The sequence below is a fragment of the Ciconia boyciana genome, chromosome 6 (assembly GCF_034638445.1).
Source record: "Ciconia boyciana chromosome 6, ASM3463844v1, whole genome shotgun sequence".
NCBI classification, from domain to species: Eukaryota; Metazoa; Chordata; class Aves; order Ciconiiformes; family Ciconiidae; genus Ciconia; species Ciconia boyciana.
In genome coordinates this window covers 709-28,490 of record NC_132939.1, presented here as the reverse complement: position 1 = coordinate 28,490, position 27,782 = coordinate 709, and the positions used below count along the sequence as shown (strand labels likewise).

Here is a 27,782-nt window from a genome sequence, read left to right as displayed (position 1 = left end):
CGCGGGTCCACGTGTCCTGGGGACAAGTCGCCCTCTGAGCTGACATGGACCGTGGACCGGGGGATTTGCCGGTGCTGGGAAACCCGTGCGTGTGGGACACGGATGCAATTTGCACAGTTCTCCCCGAACCAGGCAATGATGGGTGTTTTGTTTAATATCCAAGAAAACTAGCGTTTTGTGTGTCAGAGCACAGGAGCGCTAAATGAGGTGAGACCTGATGCCAGCACTTGCCTGTCGCCGACATCCCGCCGTTCAGGGCTGCCCTGGGATGCTGCTTGTGGGGCTCAGTGGAAGAACAAGCTCAGGATTAAATTTTTTGGGGGCTGCGGGGAAGGGCCAGCACCGGCTGCTCCGGTCCCAGGGAGTCACCATAAAGCAGAGGCACCCATGTCGCACCGCCAGCGGCGTGCGGGTTTTGGTCGCACCGGTTTCGGTTTGCACAGCAAAGCCACCAGGCCGCCAAGGCATGCCTAAGTCGGAAGAGCATCCTGAACGATTCGCAGCTTCACACCAGGCTGAAGCTGCATGAAATCTCCCCAGAAGGCGCTTCCCGGGGAACCTAAACCGTGGCAGGCGGCTAGGAGAGCTGGGGTACAGGAGCTGGGGTTACGGCCCGGGTGCCCCTCGAGGCACGCGCGATTTTGGGCTTTGAACCCATTTTTGCGTGTTGCAGGCCGCGGCCAGGGGCAGCTCACGGGGCCGCTCCCCGCAGGCGCTGCGGCCCGGGGAAGGGATGGTCGGAGCTCTGGGACCACGCTTCCCTGTCACGGTGTGTGAGGCGGGGTCCGGCCCCGAGGTCCTGCGTGGGGTCAGGCATGCGACCCCCCAGCCCCCCGATTCCCATTGCTGGCGGGCTTGGGGTGCGCACGGGGGTGGCTGCACGCCGGGGCCTCCCTGCAGCAGCGGGGCTGCAGCCTCGGTTAGGGGTGTGGGGAGCACTGGGGGGTCCTTGGGCTGCGGGGTGGGGGTGCGGGGGGCACCGGGAGTCCTGCGGTGGGGCAAGGGGCCCGCGGGGTGCGCAGGGCCGAGCCGCGCCTAGCCCCGCCCCCCCGGCGGGAATGGTTTCTCCCGGCCGCGCTTCCCGCCCCCTCCGCGGCCCCCCGCGGGACGCTCGGTGCCGCCGGGGCCGGGGCCGGGGCCGGGCGCGGTGACGTCAGGGGCGGGGCGGCCCCGCCCCTCCGCGCTCGCGGGGCGGGCGGGGCGGGGCGGGGCGGGGCCGCCTCCCGCCTCCCGCCTCCCGCCGCCGCCCGGGGAGCGGCGCTGCGTCCGCCGCGGCGCTGAGGGGCGGCCTCGCCTCCGCGCCCGCTCGGCGGCCAGCCCCGGGGCGGGGGCGGGCAGAGCCCTGCGCCGCGCCGAGCATGCCAGTGCCGGCGGGGCGGGCTGCAGCGGCCGCGGGGCGTCTGCGGCGGCCGGCCGGAGCGGGAGCCGGGGGAGCCGGAGCCGGGGGAGGCGGCGGGCCGGGCCGGGGCGGGCCGGGGCGGCGGAGCCATGCTGCTGGCCTCGGCCGTGGTGGTGTGGGAATGGCTGAACGAGCACGGGCGGTGGCGGCCCTACAGCCCGGCCGTCAGCCACCACATCGAGGCGGTGGCCCGCGCCGGGCCGCGGGCGGGCGGCAGCGTGGTGCTGGGCCAGGCCGACAGCCGCCTGGCGCCCTACATCATCGACCTGCAGTCCATGCACCAGTTCCGCCAGGACACCGGTGAGTCAGCCCGGGGGGAGCCGCCGGCCGGCCGGCCCCTGCCCCGGCGTGTCCTGCCGTGCCCGGCCCGGCCGGGCCCTGCGCCGGGCTCCCCGGGCTGCGGTCGCGTTGCTTTGCGCCGCTTTGCATCGCGGGGTGCCGCGTAGCCCTGCCCGCTTGCACGTTGCGCCGGGCTCCCCGGTCTGGCCTTGCGTCGCTCGGCGCCGCGCAGCGCTGCCCGGGGCTCCCCGGCCTGGCATCGCACGGTGCTCCCCGCTCTGGAGTCGCGCTGCCCCGCGCCGTGCCTCCCGGCGCTGCCCGGCCCTGCCTGGCCTCGCACCGCTTCGTGCTCCCCGCTCTGCGGGCTGCGTTGCACCGCGCTGCGCCGCCGGGTCCCGTTCGGCGCTGCCGCGTCCCCGTCCCTCGCTGCTCGGGGTTGCGGTGCCAGGCCCCCCGCTGCCCTGCCCGGCCAGGTGCTTTCCGGCCTGACGCGACTGACCTGGGCTCGCTCTGTATTTCCAGGTCCCTTATTGCATTGCACTGGCTGGCGTAGAGTCGCACCGTGCAGCACTTTGCTGCCGGGTCCGGTATTGCACAGCGCTGCCTGACCTGGAATTGCATTGCACGGTGTTGCACAATGCTGTGCTGCCGGGTCCCATACTGCATTGCACTGCCTGGTCTGGAGCTGGGTTGCGCTGCGCTGCCTTTCCCGGTCCCCTATTGCATCGTGCTGCCTTGCCCTGCGTTACGTCCCATCGCCCGCTCTGCCGTCGCGTTGCTGGCTGTAACTGCGCTGTGCTGCTGGGTGCCGCGCTGCGTTATACTGCCTGATCCTGGATTGCATTGCCCGGTCCCATACCGCATCTGGATTTGCCTTGCGCCGCCCTGGTCTGCCTGCCCTGGAATTGCACAGCTCTGCTCCTGGCTGCCCAGTCCCGTGCTGCTGCCCAGCCCTGCCCGCCGCTGCCCAAGCCCACGCTGCCCGGCCTTGCCCACCGCCAGCTTGCGTTATGCCATCCCGCCTGGTCCCCAAGTGCTTGCCGTATCCTATGCTGCCCGGCCCTGCCTGCTGCGCGTTCCTGGTCCCTTACGGGGTCGTGCTGCCTGGCCTCCTCCCTGCTGCACCTCTCCGGGCCCATTGCAGGCTGCAGCCTTTTCCTCTCCCGGCCTGCAGTCCCTTCGTGTGCGGAGCCCGTCCCCTCCAGACCCTTCCCAGGGCCCTGCCCCACCATGCCCAGCTCTCTCTGTGCTACCTTGGAGCCATCATCAACCCCAGAGGCCCAGTGCTGTACGGTGCTTGGAGGCCAAATCCTGCCCTGGGTTATGGCAGCCCATGGGGGTGCCCAGGGTGGGGGCACAAGCAGGTGGGGGGTCCCCAGGGTGGTGGAGGTCTGGAGGGATTCCCAAGGTGGTGGGGCACATATGGCCCTGGGGGCGTCTGGGATGTGGGGCACGGACACCCATGGGGGAGAGGTTGGCACAGGGGATTTGTGCCCCCCCCAACACCCCCGTGATGGCCACGAGAAGGGGACCGGCCAATGTCCCTCGTCCCTGGGACAGGGGGTGCTGGGTGCAGCGGGGTGCCGGACGCCCTCCTTTGTCCTCCTTCCCCCAGCAGCCCTGGGGGCTGGCAGGGACCCTCCCCTGCCCAGGGGTGTGGATACCAGGGACCTCTGCGGCGGGGCCGGGGGCCAGCCTGTGAGGGCTATTGTTGCCCGGGGAGGAGGCCTGAAAGGGGGATTGTTCTGTCTCTGCCTGGGTTGCTGGGGATGTTGGTATTTTGGGTCATTAAACAGCTCTGATTTGGGGGGGTCGCGACCCTGGCAGGCCCTGAATAGCTATTGTCCCTTTTCTTCCCCTGCTGAATGGGAGGCCCGCTGGCCACGCTGGGCTGGGGGGACGCACGGTGTTCCCACACCGCCGCCCGGGGACCGCCAGATGCCGCATGCCGCCGCCGCTGCCCTCCCCGCCTCGCGCCGGATTAGGATAAATCACCGCCCCGCTCCCCTCCGGCCCTGCTTTGTGCTGCCAGCGCCAGCGGCTTTTCTCCTCCCGGTGCCCCTTTGCAGGACGGGGACGGGTGGCCTGGCTTGCCCAGGGTGCAGCTGCACCCCATTCTCCATAGCGGGGTGCTCGATGTGCATCTGTCATTAGCGCTAATAAACAGCTTTTCCTTTTTAGCCCACTTTTTCGTGGGAAGTGGTCCTGGGTGGGGACTGATGGTGCTCCCAGCAGAGAGGTGGGGGTGAAAAGGGACTGAAATTCTTGCAGGCTTTGCAGAACACGTGGTGAAAAGCCGAAGAAGCAGGCTTATTATTTCTTCTCTTTGAGCTTTCTTGTTCCTACCACTGGCAGCGGGGCCGAGCCATGGGGTTTTGCAGAAGAGCATGGAGGCAGTGATGCTCGTGAGCTCATCCCACCTATAACCAAACAACTCTGGGTGCTAGTAGCGTGCTCAGGATGGGACCCCGACGCTGAGCTCAGCCATGTTCAGCCTGCCCTGCTGTGCCGTGAAATGTCCCAAAGGGGAAGGCTTTCTCCTCATTGTAGCAGTTTCCAAAATTTGCGTCCATGCTTTGAATGCGTCCTAGTTGATTGGGAGCGGTGGGAAAGGAAATGCCTAGCAAAACTAAGGATGCAAGCCACAAAGCCTTCGTGCTTTGCGCTCTCGTCCCCCTCTTAACGCTCGCTGACGGGGGAGCAGGAGCCGGGCACGGGGCCCCGCTTGAACTCCTTTGCTCAGCCTCGTGGGGTTTTTCCCTGTGCCGTGGGCTGGGTTTTCGTTGCGGGCCAGTTTGGCAGCTGCAGATGGTGGGGCTGGTGCAAACCCTGCTCCCCTGCAGGGGAGTGCCTGCACATGTCACTGCTGCGGAGCTCAGAGCTGTCCCTTAAATCTTTTATTCCCCCGTCCCAGTCCGGAGCTGAGAGGGAGACAGGGCCGTGGCGGGTGCTGCAGGAGTCTGGTGCCTACGTACCTGGTTAAATCAGGCTCCCACGGGAGGTCCCTGGGAGCACGTTGGAGCCTCCAAGCTTGTGGTTCTGTGTTTCCCCATCAGGGCTGAGCGGCTGCACGCTGGTGCTGGGAGGACGGCCGCCGCCGTAGACTGATGGGGGTGAAATCTGCCCTTCCCTCACCCCGGTCACACTGGGGGTGCACCCCAGTGCCATGCACGTACAGCCCAGGGGCTCCCTGGCCCTTTGGGTGTGCCGGCAGCAGAGCGGCTTGCAGGCAGCAGCCTGGGGAAACCAAGGCACACCAGTCCCCTGGTGGGGCGGGGACAACAGCTGAGCCGGAAAGCCATCCTGTCCCCATGCCGAACGGCACCGGCGGGGCAGGTTGGGGTGGTTTCGCTCCCTGCCTACAGGTGGGTGCTGGCGCCAGGGTCTGATGGCATCTCTTACCCTCCCTCAGGCACTATCCGCCCTGTCCGGCGCAGCTACTATGACCCATCATCGGCGCCGGGCAAGGGAGTCGTGTGGGAGTGGGAGAACGACAGCGGGTCGTGGACGCCCTATGACATGGACGTGGGCATCACCATCCAGCGCGCCTACGAGAAGCAGCACCCCTGGGTGGACCTGAGCGCCATTGGCTTCTGCTACGTCATCGACTTTGCCACCATGGGCCAGATCAACCGGCAGACCCAGCGCAAGCGCCGCGTCCGCCGTCGCCTTGACATGGTCTACCCGCTGGTCTCGGGCACCCTGCCCAAGTCACAGTCCTGGCCGGCCAGCCCTGGGGCGGCGGCAGCCCCCCCAGGCCCTGCCTGCGCCTGTCCCCAGTGCCTCCTGGTCATGAGCGTCAAAGCCACCGTGTCAGCCGCTGGCCCCGGCACCGCCACCCTGCAGCCCCGCAAAACTCCCGCTGCACCACCCGCCACCCCCAAAGCCCCAGCGCCTGCGCCAGCGGCCAAGGCACCCGACGGTGTGGCTGTGGTGCGTGGCTCGCTGAAGCCGCTGGCAGCCCAAGGGGGCCGGCGGCAGGCAGCCAGCACGCCTGCCTTGGGCTCGGCCAGCTCCACCGCCAGCCCCCCTGCCGTGGGCAGTGGCAAGTCATCCCGTCCTGGCCTCGGCACCCTGAACCGCAGCCACCTCCAGCGCCTGGCTATTGCCCAGTCCCGGGTGCTCATTGCCTCTGGGTGAGTCCCGCTGCGTGCGAGCGAGAGGGTAGTGGGGGGGAGAACGGGGGCAGCGTGATTTTTTTGTCCCCTCCCCAGGGCAACAGAGGGGCCGCAGCCCCATGGGGCTCCCCACTGCAGGGTTGCTATCACCCCTGAGCCTGGGGGGAGATGGACCTCTGCAGTCCCCAGCCTCCCGCAGGCGGAGGGCTCTGCTGGGCCCCTCGCCTTCCCCGCGGGTGCCTGGGGACGGGGTGGCTCCTGCATCTCAATGAGGAGGCTGAGGCTGCTCTTTCTCTTGGTGGCAGGGGATGGGTGGGGGACTGCGAAAGGCCCAAAGAAAAGCCATTCAGGCCCCATGAGAGGGGGTCCCTCCAGACCCCCACCCTCCGAAGACACTTGTTTCCCGAAGGGGTGGGCATTTAATGAGCCTGTTTCTCCCCTTTGTCTGGCTCTGCCGTCAGCCTTCTGTCGCAGCCTGGCCCCTTTCCTCCCTCTCCATCCTCCCCCTTCCCTCTGCTCCTGACCTGCCAGGAAACTTTCCCATGGAAGAGAGCCCCAAGGGGAGGGGGGGGACCAGCGATGTAGGAGAAAAGAGGAAAAAAACCGACAGACCCGCCCGGGGACCGGTGACAAAAAGGGGCTGTGAATGGAGACGCAGGCGGGGTTTCTAAAGAGCGAGAGAAAAGGCGGCGGGGCAGGGGGGGCATGTCGCCCCATCGGGGGATTCTCTGTTTCCAGCCAGGGCCCGTGCAGTTGCTCAGGCAACTATTGTCTGGCCCCCGCTGGCCCCCGGGGGCTGTGGGGACGTGGGTGCCTGCCACAGGCCCTGACGTGGTCTCCGCTGGCTCCTCGCAGGGTCCCCACCGTCCCCGTGAAGAACCTCACTGGCTCCAGCCCTGTCAACCCAGCACTGGCAGGTGAGGATGAGGCCGCAGCGGGGTGGCCGGTGTCTGCGGGCGCTGGCCTCCCAGGGGGGAGTCAGCCCCAGCAGGGTGGTTTTCGGGGAACATCTGGGGCTTGGGGTGGTGCTGGTTCCTCAGTGCCATTTCGAACCCCCTCGCCCAGGGATCACGGGGATCCTAATGAGTGCGGCCGGGCTGCCCGTCTGCCTGACACGGCCCCCCAAGCTGGTGCTGCACCCCCCACCTGTCAGCAAAAGCGAGATCCAGTCCATCCCCGGCATCTCCCACACCTGCCGCAAGACGACCAAGAAACAGGCCAAGAAGGGTGAGAGGCGCTTTGCCACGTGGCCCCTGTTCCCGTCACCCCTTCCCTACCTGGTTCCCCTGTCCCCCCATCTCCTCCCGCTGTCCCCCGCAGTGGGTTTCCCCCGTGCTGCCCTCCAGCCCTTCTGACTCTTGCTCTCCCGCAGGTAAAACCCCAGAAGAGGTACTGAAAAAGTACCTGCAGAAGGTGCGGCATCCGCCAGATGAGGTGCGAGCAGCGGGGGTTGCGCTGGGGTGTCCCCGGGGTGCTTTGCTCTGGGAGGAGTGACTGGTTACGCAGGCGATGACCCTGTGCCATGCACGGGTCTCCCGCCGCCCCTCGTGGCTCTGCCCTGTCCCCATCCCCTTCCAAAGAGGTGCTGCGTGGCACATGCACGTGTTGGCCAGCCCTCGCAGCGGCCCGGGGTGATGGCATGGCACCAGGGGTGGATGCCGGTCCCGGGGCAAGAGCAGGACAGCTCATCGGCCCCGTGTCCTTGGCGAGGCGCCGGCTGCATCCGTCCCTCTGACCCCTCTCCTCCCCTTCCACGCAGGACTGCACCATCTGCATGGAGCGCCTCTCTGCGCCCTCTGGCTACAAGGGGCCACAGCCGGCTGTCAAGCCCGACCTGGTGGGGAAGCTGGTGAAATGTGGCCACGTCTTCCACCTCCACTGCCTGGTCGCCATGTACAACAACGGCAACAAGGTGCAAGGCCGCAGCCCCGGGGGATGCCGAGCCCCCGGCTCGGCGGCCTGTGCTGAGCCCCACCAGCCCTCAGTGGGGTGGTGCTCGAGTCCTGCTGCCCCGGAGGGCTCTGACCTCCCTGCCCTGACAGGGAGTTTAATTTTTATCAGCAGCAAGCACTTTGGGACCGCTAAATCAGAAACTAGGGTTGCATGGGTGTTGTTTTCCCCTACTATGCCCAGTTTTACGTCCTTGCTTTCCTTCCCGGTGTTCGTGGCGGTGAACTTTGATCCCTGCATGTTTGAGCAGAGCTACCTGGCATCTGGTGCCGGGCTGTGCTTTTCCAGCCGCAGGTGGGCTTTCCTGAGCCCCCTGCAAACGGCCCTTGTGCTCAACTTTCCCAGACAAATGCGTTTCACATTGCCTGGGGTTTTTAAATATTTATTATGTTCCCCTCTTTGAAAAAAAAAAAAAAAACCCAAACAAACCCAAAACAGCGGTAGGGAAAGTAGCGAGGACTGTAGAGAAATGCAGACCTCGGGTTTTTGGTTAAAGTTGGGTCGCCATAGCAAATTCTGCCAGCCCTACCCCCTGCTTCCTGAGTGTTTTTGAAATGATTGTTTTTGTGATGAATACAGCGTTCAGTGCTGCTCAGGGACGAAGCGCCCAGTCTGGCTCGGTGCTGGGGGATACACGTTTCATTACGTTCCCCTCTTTTTCTCCTCTCAGGATGGGAGCCTGCAGTGTCCCACCTGCAAAACCATCTATGGGGTGAAGACGGGGACACAACCCCCAGGGAAGATGGAGTATCACGTCATCCCTCACGCGCTGCCTGGCCACTCTGACTGCAAAACCATCCGCATCATCTACAACATCCCCCCAGGGGTGCAGGTAGGGCCTGGCCCTATGCCCAGGGGGGTACATGGGTTGTCCCCTGGGGGGGCTGGTGGCCCTTGTCACCGCTGCATCACCCCTGGGTCATGCTGCAGCTCATGCCTTGACTCAGGGCTCTGGGTTCAACGATGTCTCGGGAGCTGCATGTCCATAAGGGTGTTGTGGGAAGTCTGGGGTACTTCTGCATGATAGCGTTGGCCCCGTACGCTTGGTGGCGGGGGGATTGTGGCGTTTAGGGCTACCGTGCTAGAGCGTGGACGCCCAGCGCAGCAGCAAGCAGCTCTGTGTCCACTGAGGCTGGGGGGTTATCTTGTGCCCAGAGCATCCTTCTGAGCTCCAAAAAGGTTTTATTCCTCTCCCGCTACATGCACTGCAGGGACCAGAGCATCCAAACCCTGGGAAGAGCTTCACCGCCCGTGGCTTCCCCCGGCACTGCTACCTGCCGGACAGCGAGAAGGGCAGAAAGGTGAGGGGCTCACCTGGGCAGCTCAAGCTGGCCAAGGCATGCTCAAGGGCCTATCAAGGGGGAGAGGGAGCGAGCAGCTATTTGGAGCATGGGGAAAAGCAGATAGGGCTTATGCAGGCAAATCTGGGTGGAGGTTTTCTCTGTAGCCCATCCAGCATGCGCTGCAGGAGCCCAGCAACATTCCCGTGTGCTGGGGGAGCTCTGCAGCATGGTCCCGCTGTTTTGTTTGGGGTAGGACCCCGTGCTGGGATCCCAGGCTCCCTGGGAGAGCTTGGCTGTGGGTTGCCCACGTTGCTGGGGCATACCAGGATGATCAGGCATGCCCTGATGGGGTTCTGCCCCATCTCTCCCTTCCACAGGTACTGAAGTTGCTGCTGGTAGCCTGGGACCGGCGCTTGATCTTCGCCATCGGGACCTCCAGCACCACAGGCGAGTCGGACACGGTGATCTGGAACGAGATCCACCACAAGACAGAGTTCGGCTCCAACCTCACCGGCCATGGCTACCCCGACATCAACTACCTGGACAATGTCCTGGCCGAGCTCGCGGCCCAGGGCATCACGGAGGAGAGCCTGGCGCAGGAGAAGGACTGAGACCGTGGCAGGGAGGCAAGGGAAGGGGCGCCTGTGCTGTGCCCCCCCCCAAGGATAAAGCTGCTGGAGAAACCCACCTGGGGGCTTTGCAGGGGGCACCTGGAGCCCGCTGCTCCTGGTGGCACCCACCCAGTGGGAGCATACCCAGGCTGTCCGGGAATGCGGGAGAAGGTCCTTTTGGCCATCCCCTTCACTCCTGCAGGGAGGGAGCCTCCCCCCACAGAGCCGCGGGGCTTCACGCTGGCCTGGCCATCCCCTCCGGCCGGTGTCCTGTCCCTGCTGCCACCATGCCGAGGGCTTGGCGGGTGCCAGGCTCCCCTCCCTCCTCATCCATCAGATGGTCCCAGCCTGGCCTGATGCCCCTGACACCCACCTGGGGCTGGGACCTGGCTGGGGGTGGGAGAGGGGGCCATGGGAGTCCCCCTCGCTCTGCCTCGTCCCTTAGCTGTCCGTTTTGTTTGTTTGTCCTGTCCGGTACCTCCCCCCTGGTCTCCTGTGTCCACGGAGGTTGGGGGAGCCCTGGTCTGCCTCGGCTGGCCCCCCAGCCCTGTGCCCCCCTTCTCCTCTTGGCTGTGTCTGAGCTGTGCCCTGCAGGGTCCCCTTGGCTGGGCTGCCCACCCCCTGTGCCGGGGAGGGGCTGGTGGGTGCTAGGACATGGCGGGGAGAGGGTGGGGGGCACATTTCCTGGCCGGTCCCCCAGCCCCCCTGTAGTGGGTTCCTTGAACTGTTCGTATGGGGGCGTCCCCGCATTGATTTTTTTATATACCTCATATTTTGGGGTTTTGTCGTATATATGTACATATAGGTGGTGGCGTTCTGGGAGGTGGCCTGGGAGGATGTGATGCTGTGGCCAGACCGGGGGCTGAGCCCAGTGGCACTCGGGGCGGGGGGACGGACACAACACAGGACAGGGGCAGCACCACTCCCCGACTGTGGGGACCCCCCGCCCTGAAGGGGGTCAGTGCCCCACGGTGGCACTGTCACCCGTGGGGCCAGGCGCAGGTGTGGGTGGGAACCGTTCCCCTTCTTGCTGGGTCCCAGCACCATCTCCAGAGGTCCCTGTGGAGGCCTTGGGCGGAGGGGGAGGTGGCCGGCTGGCAGTGGGTTGGCGTGGGGAGGGGAGTGTGGGTGACGGGAGCCAGGGGAGGGGGGGGGGGTTGCATGGCATCTTGGGGTCCTTGCCAGCCCCCCGGGGACTTCGTAGGGCCTCTCAGAGTCACCTGTGCCGGGGAGGTCCCCACGGCTTTGGTGGCTGCCCTGGGGACACTCTCCCCACTGATGGGAGCTGGCTGCGCTCATGCCCCTGTCCCGCAAGACCCCCGGGGTTGGAGAGCGGAGTGGGGGGCAGCACCCACCACTGCCCAGGCTGCCCCCAGCCCTGCACTGTTGCTCCCTTGGGGGGGGTTGGGGCCTCCTGGCCCGTTTTGTTGCATTCCCCTCCTGGTTTTCCTGGGGGGGTCATCTCGCCCTCTGTCCCAGGGGACGGTGGCACAGGAGGGGGCCCGTCCTGCTGTGCATCGTGCTGTTGTGGTCACTGTTTTTCCTCTCCCCGGCCTGGGGGGTGCGTCACCCTCAGCCAGCCGCCCGCGGAGGAGGGAGTGGGGGTCAATAAAGTGGATGGCGGGGGACGCTTGCTGTCCCTGCACGGCCTGGCCTCTCTGTTGTCTTCTGTCCGTCGTCTGTGTGGCCAGGCGAGCGAGGGGGCACCGTGGGGAGGGCCAGGCACCCCTTGTCCCCCGATGGCCCTTTGCACTGGTCTGTTCCCAGCCGTCCTTCGTATGGGATGTTATTTTTCTACCTCAAGGGAGAAAACATCTTTCCCCAGGAAAACCCCCGTTTTGGGTGGCTCTGCAGCCAGGGGAGCTGCAGCAGTGTGATTTCTGCTCCACCTGAGCCCCGGGCTTCCCCCACTGCAGAAAAACCCTGGCTGGAGCTATGCAAAACCCTCCCGTGATCTGGGGGAGGAAGGGGAGGTCCCCCACCCTCCCCGGGTGCTGGCCTGATGGCTCTTAACATGACAGTCTTTTAACGACGTGACTTTTTTTTTTTCTTTTTTAATGCCATGTTGCCTACGCAATTCTTTGCCGGCTGAAATAAAACCTATCCGTGCCTCTCTGCATGCGTGTGTATATCTATCCTGATAGATATACATGGAGGCAGGGGTTGCCCTCCGGTTGCAGCGGGCAGAAATCGGTGGCCAACTCCGTGCAGGTCCCCACGGGGCCCCTCCACGCGCTCCCTTCCCGCGAGGCGAAGCATCGCCAGGGCTGTCTGTGCTGGCCCTGGGCGCCTGCGGTGGCTGGGGGGCTTGGAGGGCTGGGGGTCCTTTCCCAGGAGTCAGGCCCCAGCACGCGTCCTGACCCAATGTTTTTACAAGTAGCGAGTCTCTGCTGTGGACGTGCTCGAGTCCTGCTGGTGTTGCTGTGTGTCGGGGGAGGGTGGGGGGGTTGCACAGCTTCCCCTGGCTTTTTGGGGCCAGCCTGGGGGAAAGAAGATGGCTGTGCGCAGGGTCTCCTTCTCCTTGGGCACCCCGGTGTCCCCAGCGGCTTGTTGAAAGGCTCGGGGTCCCCTATTTTTGCTTTTGGGGTGGGGGGACAGCTGGGGCACGGCTTGCAGTGGAGGGGAAACTCACTCCTCTCTGCCGGGGCAGAGCCCCGGGACTGGTTGGAGGGGGGAGATGCAGCCGTGGAGGTGCAGGGGCTGGCGGAGGGACATCATGGTGGGCCCTGATGACGGGGGTTGACCCTGGGAGTTGGCCTCCGAGGTCAGCCAGGGAGGGATGTCTGACGGGCCGCGGAGCCTCCCAGGTGTTCGAGACTGGAACTTGGGCATCTGGTGGAGGGGAGAGCCTGGGGCCTCCGTGGGGAAGGGACCCTCGGCTCCAGGGGGTGAGGGGCAGGGGGCTGGTGGCGCTGCAGCAGCTTTGCCCCTGAAAAGGGGGCGGGCAGGGGGCTTTGCCTGGGTTTGGGGCACAAGGCATCGTCTGGCAGCTGGGGGGGGGGGGACGCTCACACCATCGGCCCCTCCGGCTCTTGCTGGTACCCCTCGCCCACAGTCAGCACGGTGCTGTCCTCGGGGCTCGCGGCAACCAGGCTGTCCCCTTCACCCACCGCGCGGTACCCCCTTGCCTTGTACCTCCGGCAGCTGTAGCAGACCGTCGCCAGGATGGTGGCCAGCCCCACCAGGACTGCCGCGGTGATGCCAGCCACCTCGCCGCCCATCAGCCCCCGGCCCCTCACCATGTCCGCCGCGTGCTGGATCTCTTCTGGCCGGGCCAGCCGCCACGTGTGGTTCTGCCCATCCCTGACCCAGGTACTGTCCCCGTCCCCACTGCTCACCAGCACGGTGTCGATGGCCGGCAGGTTAGTGGGGGGCCGGGTGAAGGGTGGCAGGCGGGCAGGTGGCAGCGAGCCCCCTGTGAAAATGCCAGCCTGGACGCAGTACTCCACCTGGCAGCTATCGCTGATGAGCGCCAGGTGCTGGCTGAAGCCTGGGGGGCAGCTCTTGGCATGGGGGTCTTCGGCGGTGCCCTGGTGCCGCCCCGCCAAGGGGTTCCCTGCCTGGCAGCTGAAGAAGCCCCCGAAGGGCACTGCATACTGCCTGCCCCCCTCGTAATCCTGGCTCACGCACACCCTGAGCTCGTCAAAGAGCTTCAGGGGGAAGTACCCCGAGGGGCAGGACTGGGCACCGGTGATGGGGTTGGCGCTGTGGGCGCTGAACAGCCCTCCAAAGAGGTATCCCGAGCCTGGGGCCGCTGGCCCGTTTGTAGCACACCAGTAGGCGCTGAATTGCACCCGGGAGAGCCAGAAGACGTCCCGGCACTCGCGGTGGCAGAAGATGCCCAGGATGCACTTGTTGTGGCACTCCAGATGGCTGTGGCCTTCCTCCCGCTCCTGCACGCCCAGCAGTACCGCAGTGTAGGTGGTGGGGCAGGAGAAAGCCCCAGTGAGTGGGTTCCTCTGCTCCAGCCCCCGGCACAGGGTGCTAGTGTCGGGGCCGGTCAGCCCAGCACACTCCTGGAAGACTCCCCCAAAGGTGAAGTTGTTCATGGCACCCTTGCAGGAGCCATCATCGGCATTGGCATGGAAGTTGAAGTTGGGTGAGGTGGTGTCAGTGCAGCCCGGGTAGGTGTTGAAGGTGTAGTAGCGGCGAATAGCCAACTCCACTCGCTTGGCTAGCTTCCTCACCGTGGGGGTGGGCAGCTCTGGCAGGGTGCTGGGGTTGATGAAGAAGTACAGGGGCAGCCCTGAGCGGTCGAGAGCCACCAGCTGGTTTCTGATCCCCTCCTGCCAGGTCTTGAGGGTGATGCCTGGATAAAAGGGGGTCCCGCCAATGCTCTCTACCCTGGAGTTGGTGCGGTTCTCCAGATACTGCTTGGTGAAGCCAGAGCTGATGTCCAGGGACTCCTCGTTTTTCACACTGATGATGCTGTGGAAGGCCACGCCGGCCGAGGCGGTGACAGCACTCCGTGTGGCCCAGCTGTCCTTCAGGAAGGTTGCCTTGATCTGATCCTCCTGCACCAAGCTGGCTCCGGCGTCCACGGAGGTGATGGTGTGGGTGCCGTAGTTAAGCACCAGCATCTCAGCCAGAAAATCAGCCATCCGCGTCTGGTTGTTCTCCAGGTGGCCGGCAATCGTCAGCAGCTGCTTCTTGAAGCCCTTGTCCAGGACTGCCCCTGGGTCGATCTTGGCAGTGTAAACCAGGTTCCTGACTTGCACTCGGGTGGTGACAGCACGGTCTTTCACTTGGTGGGTCTTGGTCCGGTGGAAGTCGTAGGAGAACTTGCCGTTGATGCAGGAGAAGAGGGACAGCTCCAGGTTGATGGAGGCAGAGGTGATGCTTTGGTAATCTTTCCAGGACTCAATGATCTCGGAGTTGATGTCCAGGTTGCTCTGCTTGCGAGGGATAGTGAAGATCTCATCTGGGATGATATAAGACCCGTCTTCTGTGGTCTTGCACAGCGAGTAGCCCAGGTTGATGACTCTGCCCATATCCAAATTCCTGAGGTTATCCCAGCCCCCCCCCGGCAGCACTTCCAGACTTGGGAGCTTCAGGGCATTCTTGCACTCCAGAAAACCCGCAGAGGAGGACAGCTCCTGGGACGGCTCAGCCCCTCTAACCCAAGCCACCAGCACCCAGGCGAGCAGGACCCCCCCCAGCACCCAGCCCATGGCTGAACAAGGCGCAGGGTCCTCACCAGATGTCCAAGCAGTGAGGTGGGAGCTGGGGAAATGAGCTGGCTGGGGGTGCAGCTGCTGGGTGGTTCCTCCTTTTGGGGGTTGAATTAACAAAAGAGAAAGGAGAAGTGAGAACTGATGAATGTGAGAAATGGCTGAGTGGAGCTGAGACAAGTGGGTGGAGAGCAGAAAATAGAGGTGCCCAGAGCTCATTGCCTCCCCATGAAAGCTGCTCTGCTGGGTATGGGACGGGGAAGAATCTCACCTTCAGCTCTTCACTGTGCCCAGGGAATTTCGCTGTGTGAATCTCCCTTGGCCAGCACGTGGGTGACTCCCCCAGATGAATCCTCCCTGCCCCTGGGTGACCCTGGCTCTTTTGTGCCATGCAAGGGACCTCTCCCTGGCCCCGTGGCCTTGGGGCCCTGCTCACATGACGGGGTGAGAACTGGCCCTGGTTGCGTGGGCGTTGCTGCTGACTCCAAGGCTTTCCTCCGCAGCACAGGCGAGGAGAGGAAGCGAGGAGGTGGTGCGGTGCGGTTTCAGTGTGGGGGCCAGTGCAATGCTTGTCTCCCTTCTCTCTTGGGGAAGAGGCTGCCTGAGACCCTGGGGCAGGCACTAGTGGGTTTGGAGGTCCCCCCGATGGGGGCCAACCCATGGCACAGGTGTGTGCCCCCCAACAACACCTACGTTAGGGCCCTCTGCACCCTCCTCTACCCCATCCCTGTCCTTCCCCTGGGGTCCGCAGTGCTCCCAGCTGGGAAAAGCATCTCCTGCTCAGGATTGCTGAGCCGCAGGAAGCTGGTCCCAGTGGTACAGGGATGCTGGCGCGTGGCTGGGCCCCCGGTTTCAGCGGCACAGGGCAGCTGCTGTGTGTTTTGGGGAATAAACAATTAAAGCAGCTTCTGCTGTGAAAGCTATGACTCTTTCCATATGGACAGGCTCATTTCCCCTATTTTTGCTGGTTAGTTCCTCTTCCCAGGACGGCTCTGACATGGGACAAGGCTGAAGTGAGAGCTGTGGTGGAGGTGGGAGGGGGACCATGGAGGTGGGAGGGGGACCACAGATGCATGTGTGCTTTTGCCAGGATAATGCCGGGAGCGGGGGCAAATGGATGACAACAGGAACACCATTGGGGATGGCCTTGCTGGCCCCAGTGTAGGGCTTGTGCCCTGGAGTAGCTGGAAAACCCTGGTGTGGGGAGCTCCTTGCTGGAGGGGCAACCTGGAGCCATCTGCATTTCAGACCGGGCTCTGAGGTTGTCTCACCTAAAATCTAGCCATGGGTTTCACTGCCACCCAACTTTGAAGCCTAAAGCAGTGGCCCCTGGCAGAGAGCCGTGGCCAGTGATGGCTGCGGCCCCTTGGGATCGGAGGAGGGAGAGAAGCCCCATGGGGCAGACAGGAGCTGCCTTGTCTCTCCACCATGCAGGAGCAGCTCCCAAACGGAAACCAGGGCTTCTCTGTGCTGTGTCTGCTGCCTCGAGCCTTCCCATCCTGCGGTGACCAAGATGCGGCAGGGCAAGGCAAAACCCATCTGCTGCACCCAGCTGGGGGATTAAAAAAGATAAATTTCCTTCCTGACTGCCATGGGGAATGAGCAAATGCCGAAGCGGGAGAGCAAGCCACGCTCTCCAGTTGGTGGGCACCGGGAGGGGAGGCAGAACCCTGGGCAGGGCTGCCGCCGCCGTCCAGAGGGTGACAAAGGGGAAGCAAGGGAGGATGGCCACCAGCGGAGCTGCAGGTGCTGGAGCAGGAGAGGGAAGTGCGGTTTGAACCTCCCCCCGAAAACAGCAGGGCCATTAAATGCTTGGGGCTGCGGCGAGGGGTGAGACGTGCTGCTCACGGCAAGCCACAGCGCTGATGCAACCCAAATTGGCAGGGCCTGGGATGGATGGAGGCAATAGAAAACCTTTTTGGTGCCGCTTCTGGGCTTCTGAGTGCCAAGTCTGACTTCTGGCCCCGTTGCCAAGTCTGGTGGGGGAGCCTTGGCCACCTGGGTCCCAGCCCCAAGGACACGGTGCCCCGGCACACCAGGTTTGTGCATAATCATGATGCCAGGGCCTCCTGTAGGCTGGGATTCCCTGCAGTGGTGTGTCGTATAGCCTCGTCCTGCTGCTTGTTCCTGGCACTGGGAAGTCGAGAATAAATTAGGCTGGGAAGGCAGCGCAGTTCAGTGCTCTGGCTGTAAAAAGCAGGTGGCCTTAGAAAAATGCCCAAGGGCTACTAATAAATATGCCAGTTTCCAGCAAAGATCCTGGCGGGAGGAACTGGAGATTGTTACTCAGTGAACAGAAAAACCACAGGTTGTAACCACCGAGCAATATCAGCCTAAGCACTTGCGGGGATCACCCGAGATTGATGTTAAACCAGAAAAGCATGAGGCATCCTACAGCCCCCAGGGCTTGTGTCAGCCAGCGGTTGGTTGCTGGCTTGGATTGCTGCTCAGCACCGAAGCAGGGAAATTGCTTAGGACTGATGAAAAACTGTGTATATATAATGTCAACAAATAAATAGACAGAGACCCTATATATACACCCCCACATACAGACCTGGAAGCTTTTCTTGGCTATGCAGAAGCCCGAAAGGGGAGGGGATACTTTTACAAGAAATAACCCTCTTGTCCTCACTGACGTTTTACTTTTAGGCAAAGCCAAGAACCCGGTGCGCCACGGGGCTGCCCCCTCGGCGGGAGCACACAGATAGCCAAGGCCTCGGGGCGTCCCTGCCGGGACCCTGCCGCCTCCCCGCGGGGCTCCCAGCTCCGCGAGGGCTGGGGCCCCGGCGCCTGCCCTCGGGCTCGGGGAGCAGGAAGGCCTCCGTGCCGGGAGAACCCCGGGGCAGGGCGCTGCCGCCGCCCGCCGACCAAAGCTCGGTTCTGCAGGCGGGGCGCCGCGGATGCGCGGAGGCTGCGCCGCGCTCCACGTTGCCGTCCGCCGGTAACGGCAAGGCGGTGCCGCGGTGCCTGCAGGGCGGTACGGCCGCGCTCGTCGCTGCCTCCCGGTAAGGAAACGCCGCTGCCGCCGCCCCGCGTGCGCGGAGCCGGCGGGCGCTGGGCGCGCGAAGCGCGGGACTGCGGCGCCGGTGCCGCCCCTGGGCCCGCGCCCCCCGCCGGGCGCTCGCCGCTGCTGCCGGTGCCGCCTGGTGGCCGCAGGCGGAACTGCAGCGCCGGCACCGCACAGGGCGCAGCGGCGGCACGGCCGCAGCGCGGTGCTGCCGCCCGGCGTTCGCGCGCCGCGTCTGGCCCCTCCGGCGCGCCGTCGGCGGCCGGCGCATGCGCGGTGCCCGGGAGCGGCATGGCGGCGCGCTGGGCGCGGGTCTCGGCGGCGGGAAAGGGCTGAGGCCACCGGTGAGGCGAGCGAGCTCCTTCGGCGGGTGCGGGGCTGTCTCCTGCCCGCAGGCCGCCCGGGGGTGGCGGCACGGGAAGCCTCGAACCGCCCGCTGCGGCAGGCTGCCGGTGTGCCGGAGGCGAGCTGGGTCAGGGCAGCCCCAGGGAGTTGCCCGAGAGCTGAGAGAAGGGGAGAGGGGAAGAAGGCGGACACCCCCCCAGGCGCAGACGCCGGGCGGCTCCCCGCTTCCAGAGCTCCCCCTGAGCCTCCCCCGGCCCCGCTTGCCCCCCCACGCGCAGCTGCCCCCAGCTCCAGCCCCTCCCCTGAAGCCTGTCCCGTAGCCCCAGGTCGCTCCCGAGCCCCGTCGTGCCGGTGGCAAGCTGGCCTTCCGCGCGTCTCGAGAAGCCCCTGCGGAAGGAGAGGCTTCAGCCGGGGGCGATCTGCGGTAATAACGGTGTCTGCTTCTTCTTTCCCTCTCCCAGAGGCTGCGCTGAGGACACGGTCGTCCCTTCCTCCCCTGGGGCTGCTGGTGACGGCACCCGCCTCAGGCTTGCGTGGATTGTCTGTGCCTGGCCTGGCTCTCCTCGCGGCGTGGGGGCGAAAAGGGACGGGCGGAGCGCTTGCTGGCTGTGGACAGGAGCTGCCGCGGCTGAAGCTGGAGAAAGAAGCCAGAGAAGGGTAAAGAAGAAGAAATGGAAGGCCGTCTGGTGGCTGCCTCCCGCTGCAGGCAAGAGAGAGCCTGCCTCTCCGGGTGAGGAAGGATCCCTCCTCGTAGTCCGCGGCAGGCCAGGCCGCCAGCGTGCACCGCAGGGTCTGTATGCGTCAGCCAGCGCGTGGTCTTGCTCCCTGTCCCTGTCTGACAATCTGTGTCCTGCTCCTCGTCCTTCTTTTTCCCCTCTCTCTATCGTCCGCCATCCTTCTTCCTGTCTGTCTTTTTTCTCTTTCTATCCTTCTGCCCCAGCGCTTCTTTCTCCACCTCTCTCCTGCTCCCTGTCCCTTGCTTCCTCTCCCTGACCCTCTGCCCTGTCTCCGCTTTTTCCTTTCTCTCCTTCTCTGTCCTGCTCCCTGGCCCTTTTTTCCTCTTCCTCTGCCTCTGTCCTCTAGCCCATGGCTTGCTTTTTTTTTTCCCCCCCCTTCTTGGTCTCTTTGTACAAATCTGACCCTTTCTTGCTTTCCCAGTCCCTTCGTCCTGTTCCCTGTGGTTTTTCTCTCTCTGTCTGTATGTCCTGCGCCCTGTCGCCGTCACGTTCCTCTGTTCTTCTTCCTCTCCTTTCCCCCCCACCTCTCTATCCCTCTGTCCTGCTCGCTGACCCTGCCTTTTCTTGCTCCATCTCTCTGCAGGGCTTCTCGTCCCTACTGCGTTTGATTTCTCTACGTCTCTGACCTTTTCTTTCGGCCTTTAATTCTCTGGTGGCACCTCAGTCTTCTCCCTTGTCTTCCTTTTCTCTTTCCAGTCCTCTGTCCTGCTCCCCATCCCTGTATGAAATAGGGGCGGGTGCAGGCTCTGTTCTCTTGGGACTGTCGGGGGAAAAAGCAGCCCCGGGCCGAGCGCTCTCCTGGGGTTCGTCGGGGGGTTTTGGGGCCGAGCCCGTGTGCGAGCCGGGGGGAGTAGGGGCAGCCCCATCTGGCTCTCAGGTTCTGCTTGTGGAGCTGGGCAGCCTCTGCCGCTCCCGGCGCAGGTCGGGCAGCGGCGGCCCGGGGGGCTCCTGCGGCGCCGGGCGGGTGCCGGTGGCCAGAGTGGCGGGGAAGGGCCGCGGCTGCGGCGGGCGGGGGTTCCTGGAGGCGGCTGGGCCCGGCTCCCCGCGGGGGTGCTTGGGGCCGCGGGGGTTTGGGGTGCGGGCCCGGCACCCCAAACCAGTGCCGGAGAAAGCGAGCCGGAAGCAGCCGTGATAAAGCGATGCCCTGCCTGTGCTGGTGCGGCCCTGCAGAGGTGTGGGGCCGGGCCCTCCGCAGTGTCCAAGTGCTCCCCGAAACTGCATGTGTGGCCCTGGGGGTGCAGGGCTGTGGGGTGGCTCCGCTCCCCCCACCCCGCAGCATCACGCATGGGGACCGCAAAGGGGTCGGAAAGCAGAGAGGGTGAGCTGGTTTGGGGCCTGAAAATGGAGAGCGGGTCTTGTGTTCTCGGGGCTTGAAAAGAGGCTGAGGTGGCTGACTTTGGGGCTGAGAAACAGCTTGAGTCGTGCATTTTCAGGACCTGCCAGAGGGGACCGAGCGGTATGTTTTTGGGCTGAGGAGCAGAGGTGAAGTGCTGCATTTGTGGGACTCGAGAACAGGCTGAGCAGGTGGGTTTGTGGGCTCAGAAATGGGAGCTGGTTTGGGGGCCCAAAGCAGAAGCCAGTTTGGCTGTTTGCGCAGGGCGGAGGGAGGGCGTTGGGGGCTGCGGGGGAAAGCAGAGGGTGGGCAGGGTGCACGGACCCTCCCTGGAGGGTGGGGGTCTGGTCGCGTCGGAGCCCAGAGTTCGGGAGGCCGGCGTGCCCCGGGCCAGCCTCAGGGTCTGAGGTGGTCTCTGGGGGGGGAAGGGTGCTTTTCAGACCCCGCACGCCCTCTTGGAGCCCAGCTCTTCTTTGTACGCTGCTGAGAATAGTTCTTAAGTACTTAATCGTACAAACTAATGAATCGGTATTTCCACAGCATCCAGCTGTGATGTTTAATAGTAATATTTTCAAGTTCTGACAGCGACCGCTTTCCGAGCTTGTCCAAAGCCCAGACTGTGGCAAATAGCTGGAGCTCGTAAGGAGAAGGAGCTGAAATCCAGCGGAGCTTCAGTGCGGAGCTGGAGCTTCGGTTAGCCAGAGCTGTAGCGAGGAGGAGCTGGAAGGAGATGGGGTGTCCGCTGTCTGGAGCGTGCGTTAGCCAGAAGCAACGTTAGCTGAGCGGGGGCGGCCGTGAGCCGGAGCGTCTATTCGCTGGAGCATCCGTCGGCCGGACTGCGCTCCCAGCGGGGCTGCAGAGCGGCCGGGCGCAGGCAGGGCTGTCCCCAGCCAGCGTCTCTGAGCAGCAGGGAGGCGAGCGGTCCTTCTGCCAGCGGGGAGCCTGGCCTCTTCCCTCGGGGATTAAATCCACGCCCTGCGCCCCTCCCTGCATGGAGGGCGTCTCCCGGTCCCGTTCCTGGGGGTGGGAGCGAGGTGGGGGTGCCCTGGCTCTCCTGGGGCAGCCCTGCTGCGAGGGGGCGCGGGCGAGGCGGCAGCGGGAGGCAGCGGTGTCTCCCCGGTACCTGGCAAAGGGGAGAGGGGCCGGTCGGTTGGAGCTGCCGGGGTGCACGGCCTGGCCCCGCAGGGCCCCTCTGGCAGAACCCTCCCCTGTGTTTTCCCCGTCGGCTGGGTGTGACAAACAGGATCATTTTTTGCCTCCTCTTTTCCCAGTGTCACCTTCGGCGTCACGTGCAGAAAATCCCGCGTGGTCGGTCCCGCTTGCCGCTCAGGGAATCGCGCGTATGGGGCCGGGGGAGCGGGGAGAAACCTTTGCGAGTTCAGGGACGCTACAGATGCTCCGCCTGAAACCCAGAGAAAAGGCAAATCTGCTGCCAGTGCAGAAAAGGTGATGAAGACCTGCGGGTAACGGAGCGTGCCTCGTTCCTGGATTGGTCCCTTGGCAGTTCCGAAGGTTTTCCTTTCGGGTAAAAGAATGAACTTTCATCTCGGATAAATGAAGAGCTGCCTGTTACCTTCTTCAGGGTCAAGTGTTTCTCTTCTGTTTGTTCAGACTAACTTTATGGGCAAGTTGGCAAGAGCCTTTTCTTTTTATATGCACAACTACACTGTTAGTGAACTATGGTGTCAGTAGAGTTAATTTTGGAGCACCTAGATGCCAGTAGAAATAGAATGAGTGAAATGTGATGGAAACTGACATTTCAACTTGATTTTTATTCCTTTTTTTTTTTTTCATTAGAGTGTTGATGGCATGCTGTGCTGTGGGTCAATCCGCATTCTCTTCCGTGGAGCCTTCAGTCTAGGAGTTTTATGTAAAAAAAGTTTGTCCTTCCAAAAAAGGACTAGTCATTCCTAGGCTTGAGGTGTAGACTTGGAGGGTCTCTGAAGTCCGTGATCAGGATTACAGCGTTGCTGCTCTTTGTCTTCGCTTTCGTTAATTTCCCCACTGCTCGGTGGTGGTTGGGAGCCCCGAGTTGTCATTTTGTTTTTCATCTCTAACACATTTTTTTTCCCCCAAGGAGACGCTATGTTTAAAAGTGAATGAGTGTCCTGGTTTCGTCTGGGATAGAGTTAATTTTCTTCCTAGTAGCTGGTATAGTGCTGTGTTTTGGGTTTTAGGGTGAGAATAATGTTGATAACACGGTGATGTTCTAGTTGTTGCTAAGAAATGCTTCCACTGGTCAAGGAGTTTTGAGCTTCCCGTGCTCTGCCGGGCGCACGAGAAACTGGGAGGGGACACGGCCAAAAGAGTTGATGGAAGCTGGCCAAAGGGCTATTCCGTGCCATCTGGCATCATGCTCAGTATGGAGACTGGGGGGAGTTGGCCGGGGGATAGGGATCGCTGCTGGGGGAGTGGCTGGGCATCGGTCGGCGGGTGGTGAGGGGTTGCATCCCTTGTTTTTTCCTGGGTTTTGTTCCTCTCTTGCTCTCTTGTTGTTTTCCTTCTCATGATAATTCATTCTTCTTCTTGTTTTGTTCCAATGATTAACCTCTTCTTATCTGAGGCCACGAGTTTTCTGACTTTTGCTCCTTGGCTTCTTTCCCCCATCCCCCTGGGGGGGGAGGGTGAGCCAGCTGCTGGGTGGCACTTAATTGCCGACTGGGGCTAAACCACAGCAGTTAGTTTCCTCCCAAACGTGTCCGTCGATACACTCGAGTGATGATTATTAAACCCACCAAAATGGCACCTGTCTTACAGATCTGGACTCCTTCTGAACACGTATCCATCGCACGCAAATGTCATTGGGCTACAGATCATCTGCACTTCACGCTTTGACAAGACGGCGTGCTGAGACAGGGATGAGCTCTGAAAGAAAAAAGGTACAAGGTCACGGGGTTTTTGGTCTGTTTTTTTGTGGGGGGCGCGTGTGTGTGGTTTAAAAAGAAGAGTGCGACGCTGAGTGGCGGCAGCCTGCAGAGCTCTCTTGCTGCCTGAGCTCTCCTTTTCTTCTCTCTCACTCCTCTTTCATGACTGTAATTGGAATTTGGACAATGGTAGAAGAGCAGGTAAGTTACTTGCCTGTGTAGATGTGCTGGTAATCCCAGGAAGGTCAATGCTTGAAGCCGTAGCGAATAACTTGGCCGCAAGTAGAATTTCTGAAGGAAGAAAAACAACGGGAAGCAAATAGCAAGTTACCGAGCGATTTGCGTGGGTCCACCACATGGCAGTTTTATTGCCAAACGCTGCTGGGCAGTATGCTCCAAGCGGCTCTTTTTGGTAAACGTGAATTTTCAGGAAGTTCAGGGTTGTGCGTGGCAAAACGTGTCCCTCTGTTTATGTATGCCGCTACGTAAACGTCCAGCGGCGGGGCTGTTGTTCCCTGCTCTCGATACTGCCACGGTAGTGCTGCGGTATTTAGACCCAAGAGAGGGCTTTAGGAAGGGAAGGAGAATGCCTGTTTTCTGTGAGGGCTACGAATGCTGACCCTTTTCTCTGCCGCTTTCCCGTGCGTGCGATGAAGCGGTGTTATTTTTCTCCCTTGTTCCTGGTCTAAATAGTTCTGAAGCTGTCGCTGCTGTGGGATTGCAAGTGGTGTTTCAAGGTTTTTGTGGGGTTCTAGTTACGGATCGCTTCTCCTGTGGCGAAGTGTCAAGATACGGTTTTCAGTGTAAAGCTTCAGAAACTGCATCCGCTGAAATCAGCGCAGGTGAAAGTGATGTTGCGCGTGCAGCTGTGCTCGCAGGGATGCTCGGCGGCTCCTCCTCAAAACAGCGAGGGGCGTGTGGCCATCCGGAGGGTTGCGCTCTGGGTCTGAGGGCGTGCCGTCTTCTTGCTGCGCTTTTTGCTGCGCAAACCAAAGCTGCCCGTGAGTCAAAAAAAGGCACGGTTGTCTAAAAAGCGCGCAAGCTCTAGCGGCCTGTATCGTCAACTGTACCGAAGATGATGCAAAACACTTTTTCCTCTGCTCAGTTGTAGTCTTCACCAAGCTTCACCAAAAAAGGAAGCTTTAGATTCCTACCCAGCTTTATGCTAAAGGTTTTTTTTTCCTCTCTCAGCAGAATGTCAGCCGCCACCATTTCGCCGTGGTCGCCCTTTCTTCTGCCAGGAAAGTGCAAGACGGACGGAAAGGATCCGTAGTGGTCTGCAAGTCCACGGTATGTCTACGATGTGTGCCTGCGTTTTTCCGAAGGTACTCGTAGCGGGGACTTGAAAGTTAAGGTGAAGAATGTGCCAACTCTCCTTCTGTAGTTTTTCTGTGAAGTATTTCAACACAAATACTACGGATAGAAAAAGGCGTGTTCTGGAGCGTGCCTACGCAAAGCTGACTTCCCTCCGTTTCTTTTCTCTTCCCGAAAGCGTAATCTTCTGTTTCTGTGCGCTTCCTATGAAATGATACTGTGAAAATAATTTTGTACTAAAAGAGGAAAGAAACTGTTGGGAAGAGTTCAGGTGTTCAGAAGAAAGAGCCTTTGTTTTCCTGGGAAAAGCTTTCTGCTTTTCAGTCAGTAAGGTTTTAAAATATCTTGTAGGAGTACTTGAAAAGCCTTACTGCGATCCTAGCATCCGTACGAAAAGCCGTCAAGGTCAAAGAAGAGACGTGGCCAAAACGGGACAAATGGGCGTTGCTTCCGCGTGTTTTCCAGGCTTTCCCAAGAAGCGTTAGCAGCCTTGTAAGTACCGCCAGTGAGTCCTGATGTGGTTTTGGTGAGTTACTGCTTCGAGAAGGTCCTTTTTCCTGAAGCTACGGTGTGTAATTTTTGACTTCAGTTGGAAAGAGATTTTCCCGACTGGCAATCCTTCTCATTCAAAGAAGTTGCATTTGATGAACTTCCCATCGGAGCGGCTGGACGTGCCAGTAGAAGTCATCAGCAGCAAGACTTTTCACTCTCTTTACAAACACCCAGAAAAGTCAATTTCCTTCCAAGGACCCAAGCCCAGCACGTCTTCCAAAAGTTGATGGCATCGCCGGTCTTTGGTTGTCGGTTGCAACAGCCGAGATATGATGGAAAGGCGTTCCTCTGCATGCTTCGGTACAGCCAAAAGCATTAGCAAATCTGCCGGTCCCTTTTGGTAGCCTGATGTATTGCAGCACTGGGGATTTGATTTCTGCGCCCCCCTCCCCCCAGTGAAACCGTCTGGGGGATCTCTTATCTCACTGACTTTTCTATCAAACTGGAACTTTAAACAGAAGTTAAAATGGTGTCATTGACAAAGCGACTGGCACTGTTGAAACTGTAACTGCCCAATAGCTGTGGCATGCAACTTAGGAGGTGTGTTTCAGCAGTGAGGTATTTGTTCTCCGTGTTTCAAGAGAGAGGCAACTGAACGTTACGGGGTTTTCCCCAGTATTTTGACGGCGTGCTCTGCAGTGCTTTATTTCTGCCTCTCTTTCCATGGCGCGTTTCCCTGGCGCTTCAGTAGCGTCTCTCTTGGGCAGCGCAGCTGGGCAGATGTCACTAGGAGGGACATAGCGCACAACCCCCCCCAGTCACGTTATAACCGTGCATTTTGGAGAGAGATGGTTTAACGGTATCCCAGCTGTGCAAGGTAAATGAATGCAAAAGGAAACTCAAATGCTTGTATAGTGTAAGTCTTGTTGTTGGATGTATATAAACATACGGCCACCTTTTTAGCGTAGAGTGAATTACTGAGATGTGTTCTTTATTTTCCATGTTACTCTCTAAAGGTTTACACTTCCCTTTCAGCTTTCTTGACCGAGCGAGCAAGACGTGCAGCAGCAGCAGCCGCGAGGGCCGTAGCCGTTGTGGTGGATCCGTAAGCGTAGATTCTGATGACGGTCCGGCCTTGTCCTGCAGCCTCACCGGGTTGTCTCCCTGCAGCAGTGCTGGAAGGAAGCGATGAGGCGTTTTCCAAGAGCAGCAAGAGCGTTCACTTGTAGGTGAAGAAGGTGTTGAAAATCCTACCGCTTGGTCTCAATAGGGATTTGAAGCGTTGCAGTCAGGAAGTGTAGCTGTTAAAGCGTGCGCTGTATCTGGAGCGGACCCGTTTCCCTAGAATCCTGCTTTAGCTCAGCTCCTCTCCTATCCCTTATTCCGACTGAATCCCTGTACTTTCTGCTGTGCTGTTTTTTTTTCATGTGCTGAAAGGGAATGTGGGGTTTTTGTTTTTCAGCGGTCTTGCTGTAAGCGTCTGGTGGTGCTCCCTAGATCCCCCCGGCCAGGTTTCCCTGCGGGTGGTGAAGCATGGTGAGGGTCAGGGGCCAGCCCTGTGGCTGGAGGCTCCTGGCTCTGTGTGCGGTGGGTGCCCCGCAGGTGGTGGGGAGAGCCCGGGGCCGAGAGGGACCGGGGCCGTTTGTTGCCCTGGGGAGCCCGTCGCAGCGCGGGAAGGGAGGGGAAGATGGCGGAGCAGAGGCCGAGCGAGAGACGTGGCACCGTCCTCGGGCACGCTCCCCTATGGCGTGGGGCGGCTGCCAGGCTGCGGGACAGGGGCTGGGGGGGCTGCCCCACCCTTTATTTTTCTAGCGGAGCTCCCCTTTTTTGGTGGGGCATGTACATATGTAAATGGCCTGATGAAAGTAAGTGTAACCAGATGTAACCAAAATTGTTAGTTTGTTCTTTTGTAACTAAGCAACATAGAGATAGGAGCAGGTTAGACAATGCTTTAATATTGTGTTTGTACACCTATGGCTATGGCTATGCTACTATGCCCAAAGACAATTGGACAAGGAGTAGTACGGTCATGCTGCTACGTTCCCAGTACAGCCCCAGCCCATCTTGACAAAGAGTCAAGGGTGGTTAGAATAATTGGTTTGTGCTAAGGGTGCCGAATCATTGTTAGGAACCACGCACCATGAAGAAGGGGAGCAAGTTACATAAGCAAGGTGGGATTGCGCATGTCCAGAAGAAGGGGTCGACTAAAGGACACACCTGTACGGCCACCAAGGACCACCAGAGACCCCCACGGAAGCCCCTCGGAGCTCAAGGACGCATGCGTAATGACCACGCAAGTATGATAATTAGTTCCGGGAAATAGAATGAATATGCATTATCATTCCAGGAGACTTGATGCATATGTATGTAACTGGACAATGTAAGTTTCGGCTGATGTAACCTGCGGTATGCACGCTAGGTGGAGCGATCCCCCGTGCATCCGGTGCCGTAGTAAAGAATGCCTGCTTCTTAATACTACATTGGTGTTAAGGAATTTGATTCCCGATTTCGGTGACATACGGAGGTGGCAGTTGGGGCAGTTTCCCTTGTTTTGTTTGTCTTTTGGGTGTGACGAAGAAGAGGGGAGGCTGGGGAGTGATGATGTCTGTTGGGGCACCCCAGTGTCACTGGGGGGGACGATGGTGATGTGGCAGAGGAGCAGGTTGAGTGGGGGGAGGGGGGGGTCACGGGACAGTTCACCCCCCCGAAAGGGGGGGTGACAGCCCCCAAATGCCTGAGAATTGGTGGGGGAGGGATTAAATAATGAAAAACTGTAAATAGGGGTGTGAGGCATTGAAGCAGAGAAAAATCTCTCCTTTTTATGTATATTGAAAAATTTTATTTATATATACGTAAAAAGATTTGACAAGAAACCCCTC

At 61.2% G+C, this 27,782-nt stretch overlaps 3 protein-coding genes across 17 annotated transcripts; 2 read left to right on the top strand and 1 right to left on the bottom strand.

Annotated features, from left to right (window-relative positions):
* The first annotated feature begins 1,229 nt into the window (after positions 1 to 1,229).
* On the top strand, positions 1,230 to 11,289 carry DTX4 (deltex E3 ubiquitin ligase 4). The gene is made up of 9 exons (XM_072864182.1): positions 1,230 to 1,699; positions 5,091 to 5,814; positions 6,652 to 6,713; positions 6,862 to 7,023; positions 7,169 to 7,230; positions 7,556 to 7,708; positions 8,417 to 8,578; positions 8,958 to 9,047; positions 9,407 to 11,289. Exons 1-9 carry the CDS (start codon positions 1,489 to 1,491, stop codon positions 9,638 to 9,640), a joined length of 1,860 nt encoding a protein of 619 aa, XP_072720283.1. The 5' UTR covers positions 1,230 to 1,488; the 3' UTR covers positions 9,641 to 11,289.
* Positions 11,290 to 12,648: 1,359 nt separating this feature from the next.
* Positions 12,649 to 14,811, bottom strand: MPEG1 (macrophage expressed 1). Its single transcript, XM_072863966.1, has one exon. It carries the CDS (start codon positions 14,809 to 14,811, stop codon positions 12,649 to 12,651), a length of 2,163 nt encoding a protein of 720 aa, XP_072720067.1.
* A 3,257-nt stretch (positions 14,812 to 18,068) lies between these two features.
* Positions 18,069 to 27,381, top strand: LOC140653437 (uncharacterized). 15 transcript variants are annotated; one of them, XM_072865510.1, is made up of 10 exons: positions 18,069 to 18,162; positions 18,625 to 18,953; positions 20,334 to 20,424; positions 21,505 to 21,679; positions 22,991 to 23,112; positions 24,289 to 24,387; positions 24,763 to 24,903; positions 25,001 to 25,263; positions 25,939 to 26,128; positions 27,032 to 27,381. In XM_072865510.1, exons 5-9 carry the CDS (start codon positions 23,029 to 23,031, stop codon positions 26,093 to 26,095), a joined length of 744 nt encoding a protein of 247 aa, XP_072721611.1. In that variant the 5' UTR covers positions 18,069 to 18,162; positions 18,625 to 18,953; positions 20,334 to 20,424; positions 21,505 to 21,679; positions 22,991 to 23,028; the 3' UTR covers positions 26,096 to 26,128; positions 27,032 to 27,381. The 15 variants fall into 15 exon arrangements, 10 of the variants coding, with proteins under 10 accessions (XP_072721611.1, XP_072721610.1, XP_072721608.1 ...); XM_072865509.1 differs by having other exon boundaries at positions 21,505 to 21,758; XM_072865507.1 differs by having other exon boundaries at positions 21,505 to 21,857.
* Positions 27,382 to 27,782: the final 401 nt, after the last annotated feature.

What these genes read in the sequence shown, in the direction of transcription:
- DTX4 (XM_072864182.1), top strand. Translation starts at nt 1,489, where the DNA reads ATGCTGCTGGCCTCGGCCGTGGTGGTGTGGGAATGGCTGAACGAGCAC. An exon ending in CCAGTTCCGCCAGGACACCG is followed by an intron (nt 1,700 to 5,090) that starts GTGAGTCAGCCC and finishes ACCCTCCCTCAG; the next exon opens with GCACTATCCGCCCTGTCCGG. An exon ending in TGCGGCATCCGCCAGATGAG is followed by an intron (nt 7,231 to 7,555) that starts GTGCGAGCAGCG and finishes CCTTCCACGCAG; the next exon opens with GACTGCACCATCTGCATGGA.
- MPEG1 (XM_072863966.1), bottom strand. Translation starts at nt 14,811, where the DNA reads ATGGGCTGGGTGCTGGGGGGGGTCCTGCTCGCCTGGGTGCTGGTGGCT.
- LOC140653437 (XM_072865506.1), top strand. Translation starts at nt 23,029, where the DNA reads ATGTCATTGGGCTACAGATCATCTGCACTTCACGCTTTGACAAGACGG. An exon ending in TGAGCTCTGAAAGAAAAAAG is followed by an intron (nt 23,113 to 24,288) that starts GTACAAGGTCAC and finishes TTCCTCTCTCAG; the next exon opens with CAGAATGTCAGCCGCCACCA. An exon ending in CAAGAAGCGTTAGCAGCCTT is followed by an intron (nt 24,904 to 25,000) that starts GTAAGTACCGCC and finishes TTTTGACTTCAG; the next exon opens with TTGGAAAGAGATTTTCCCGA.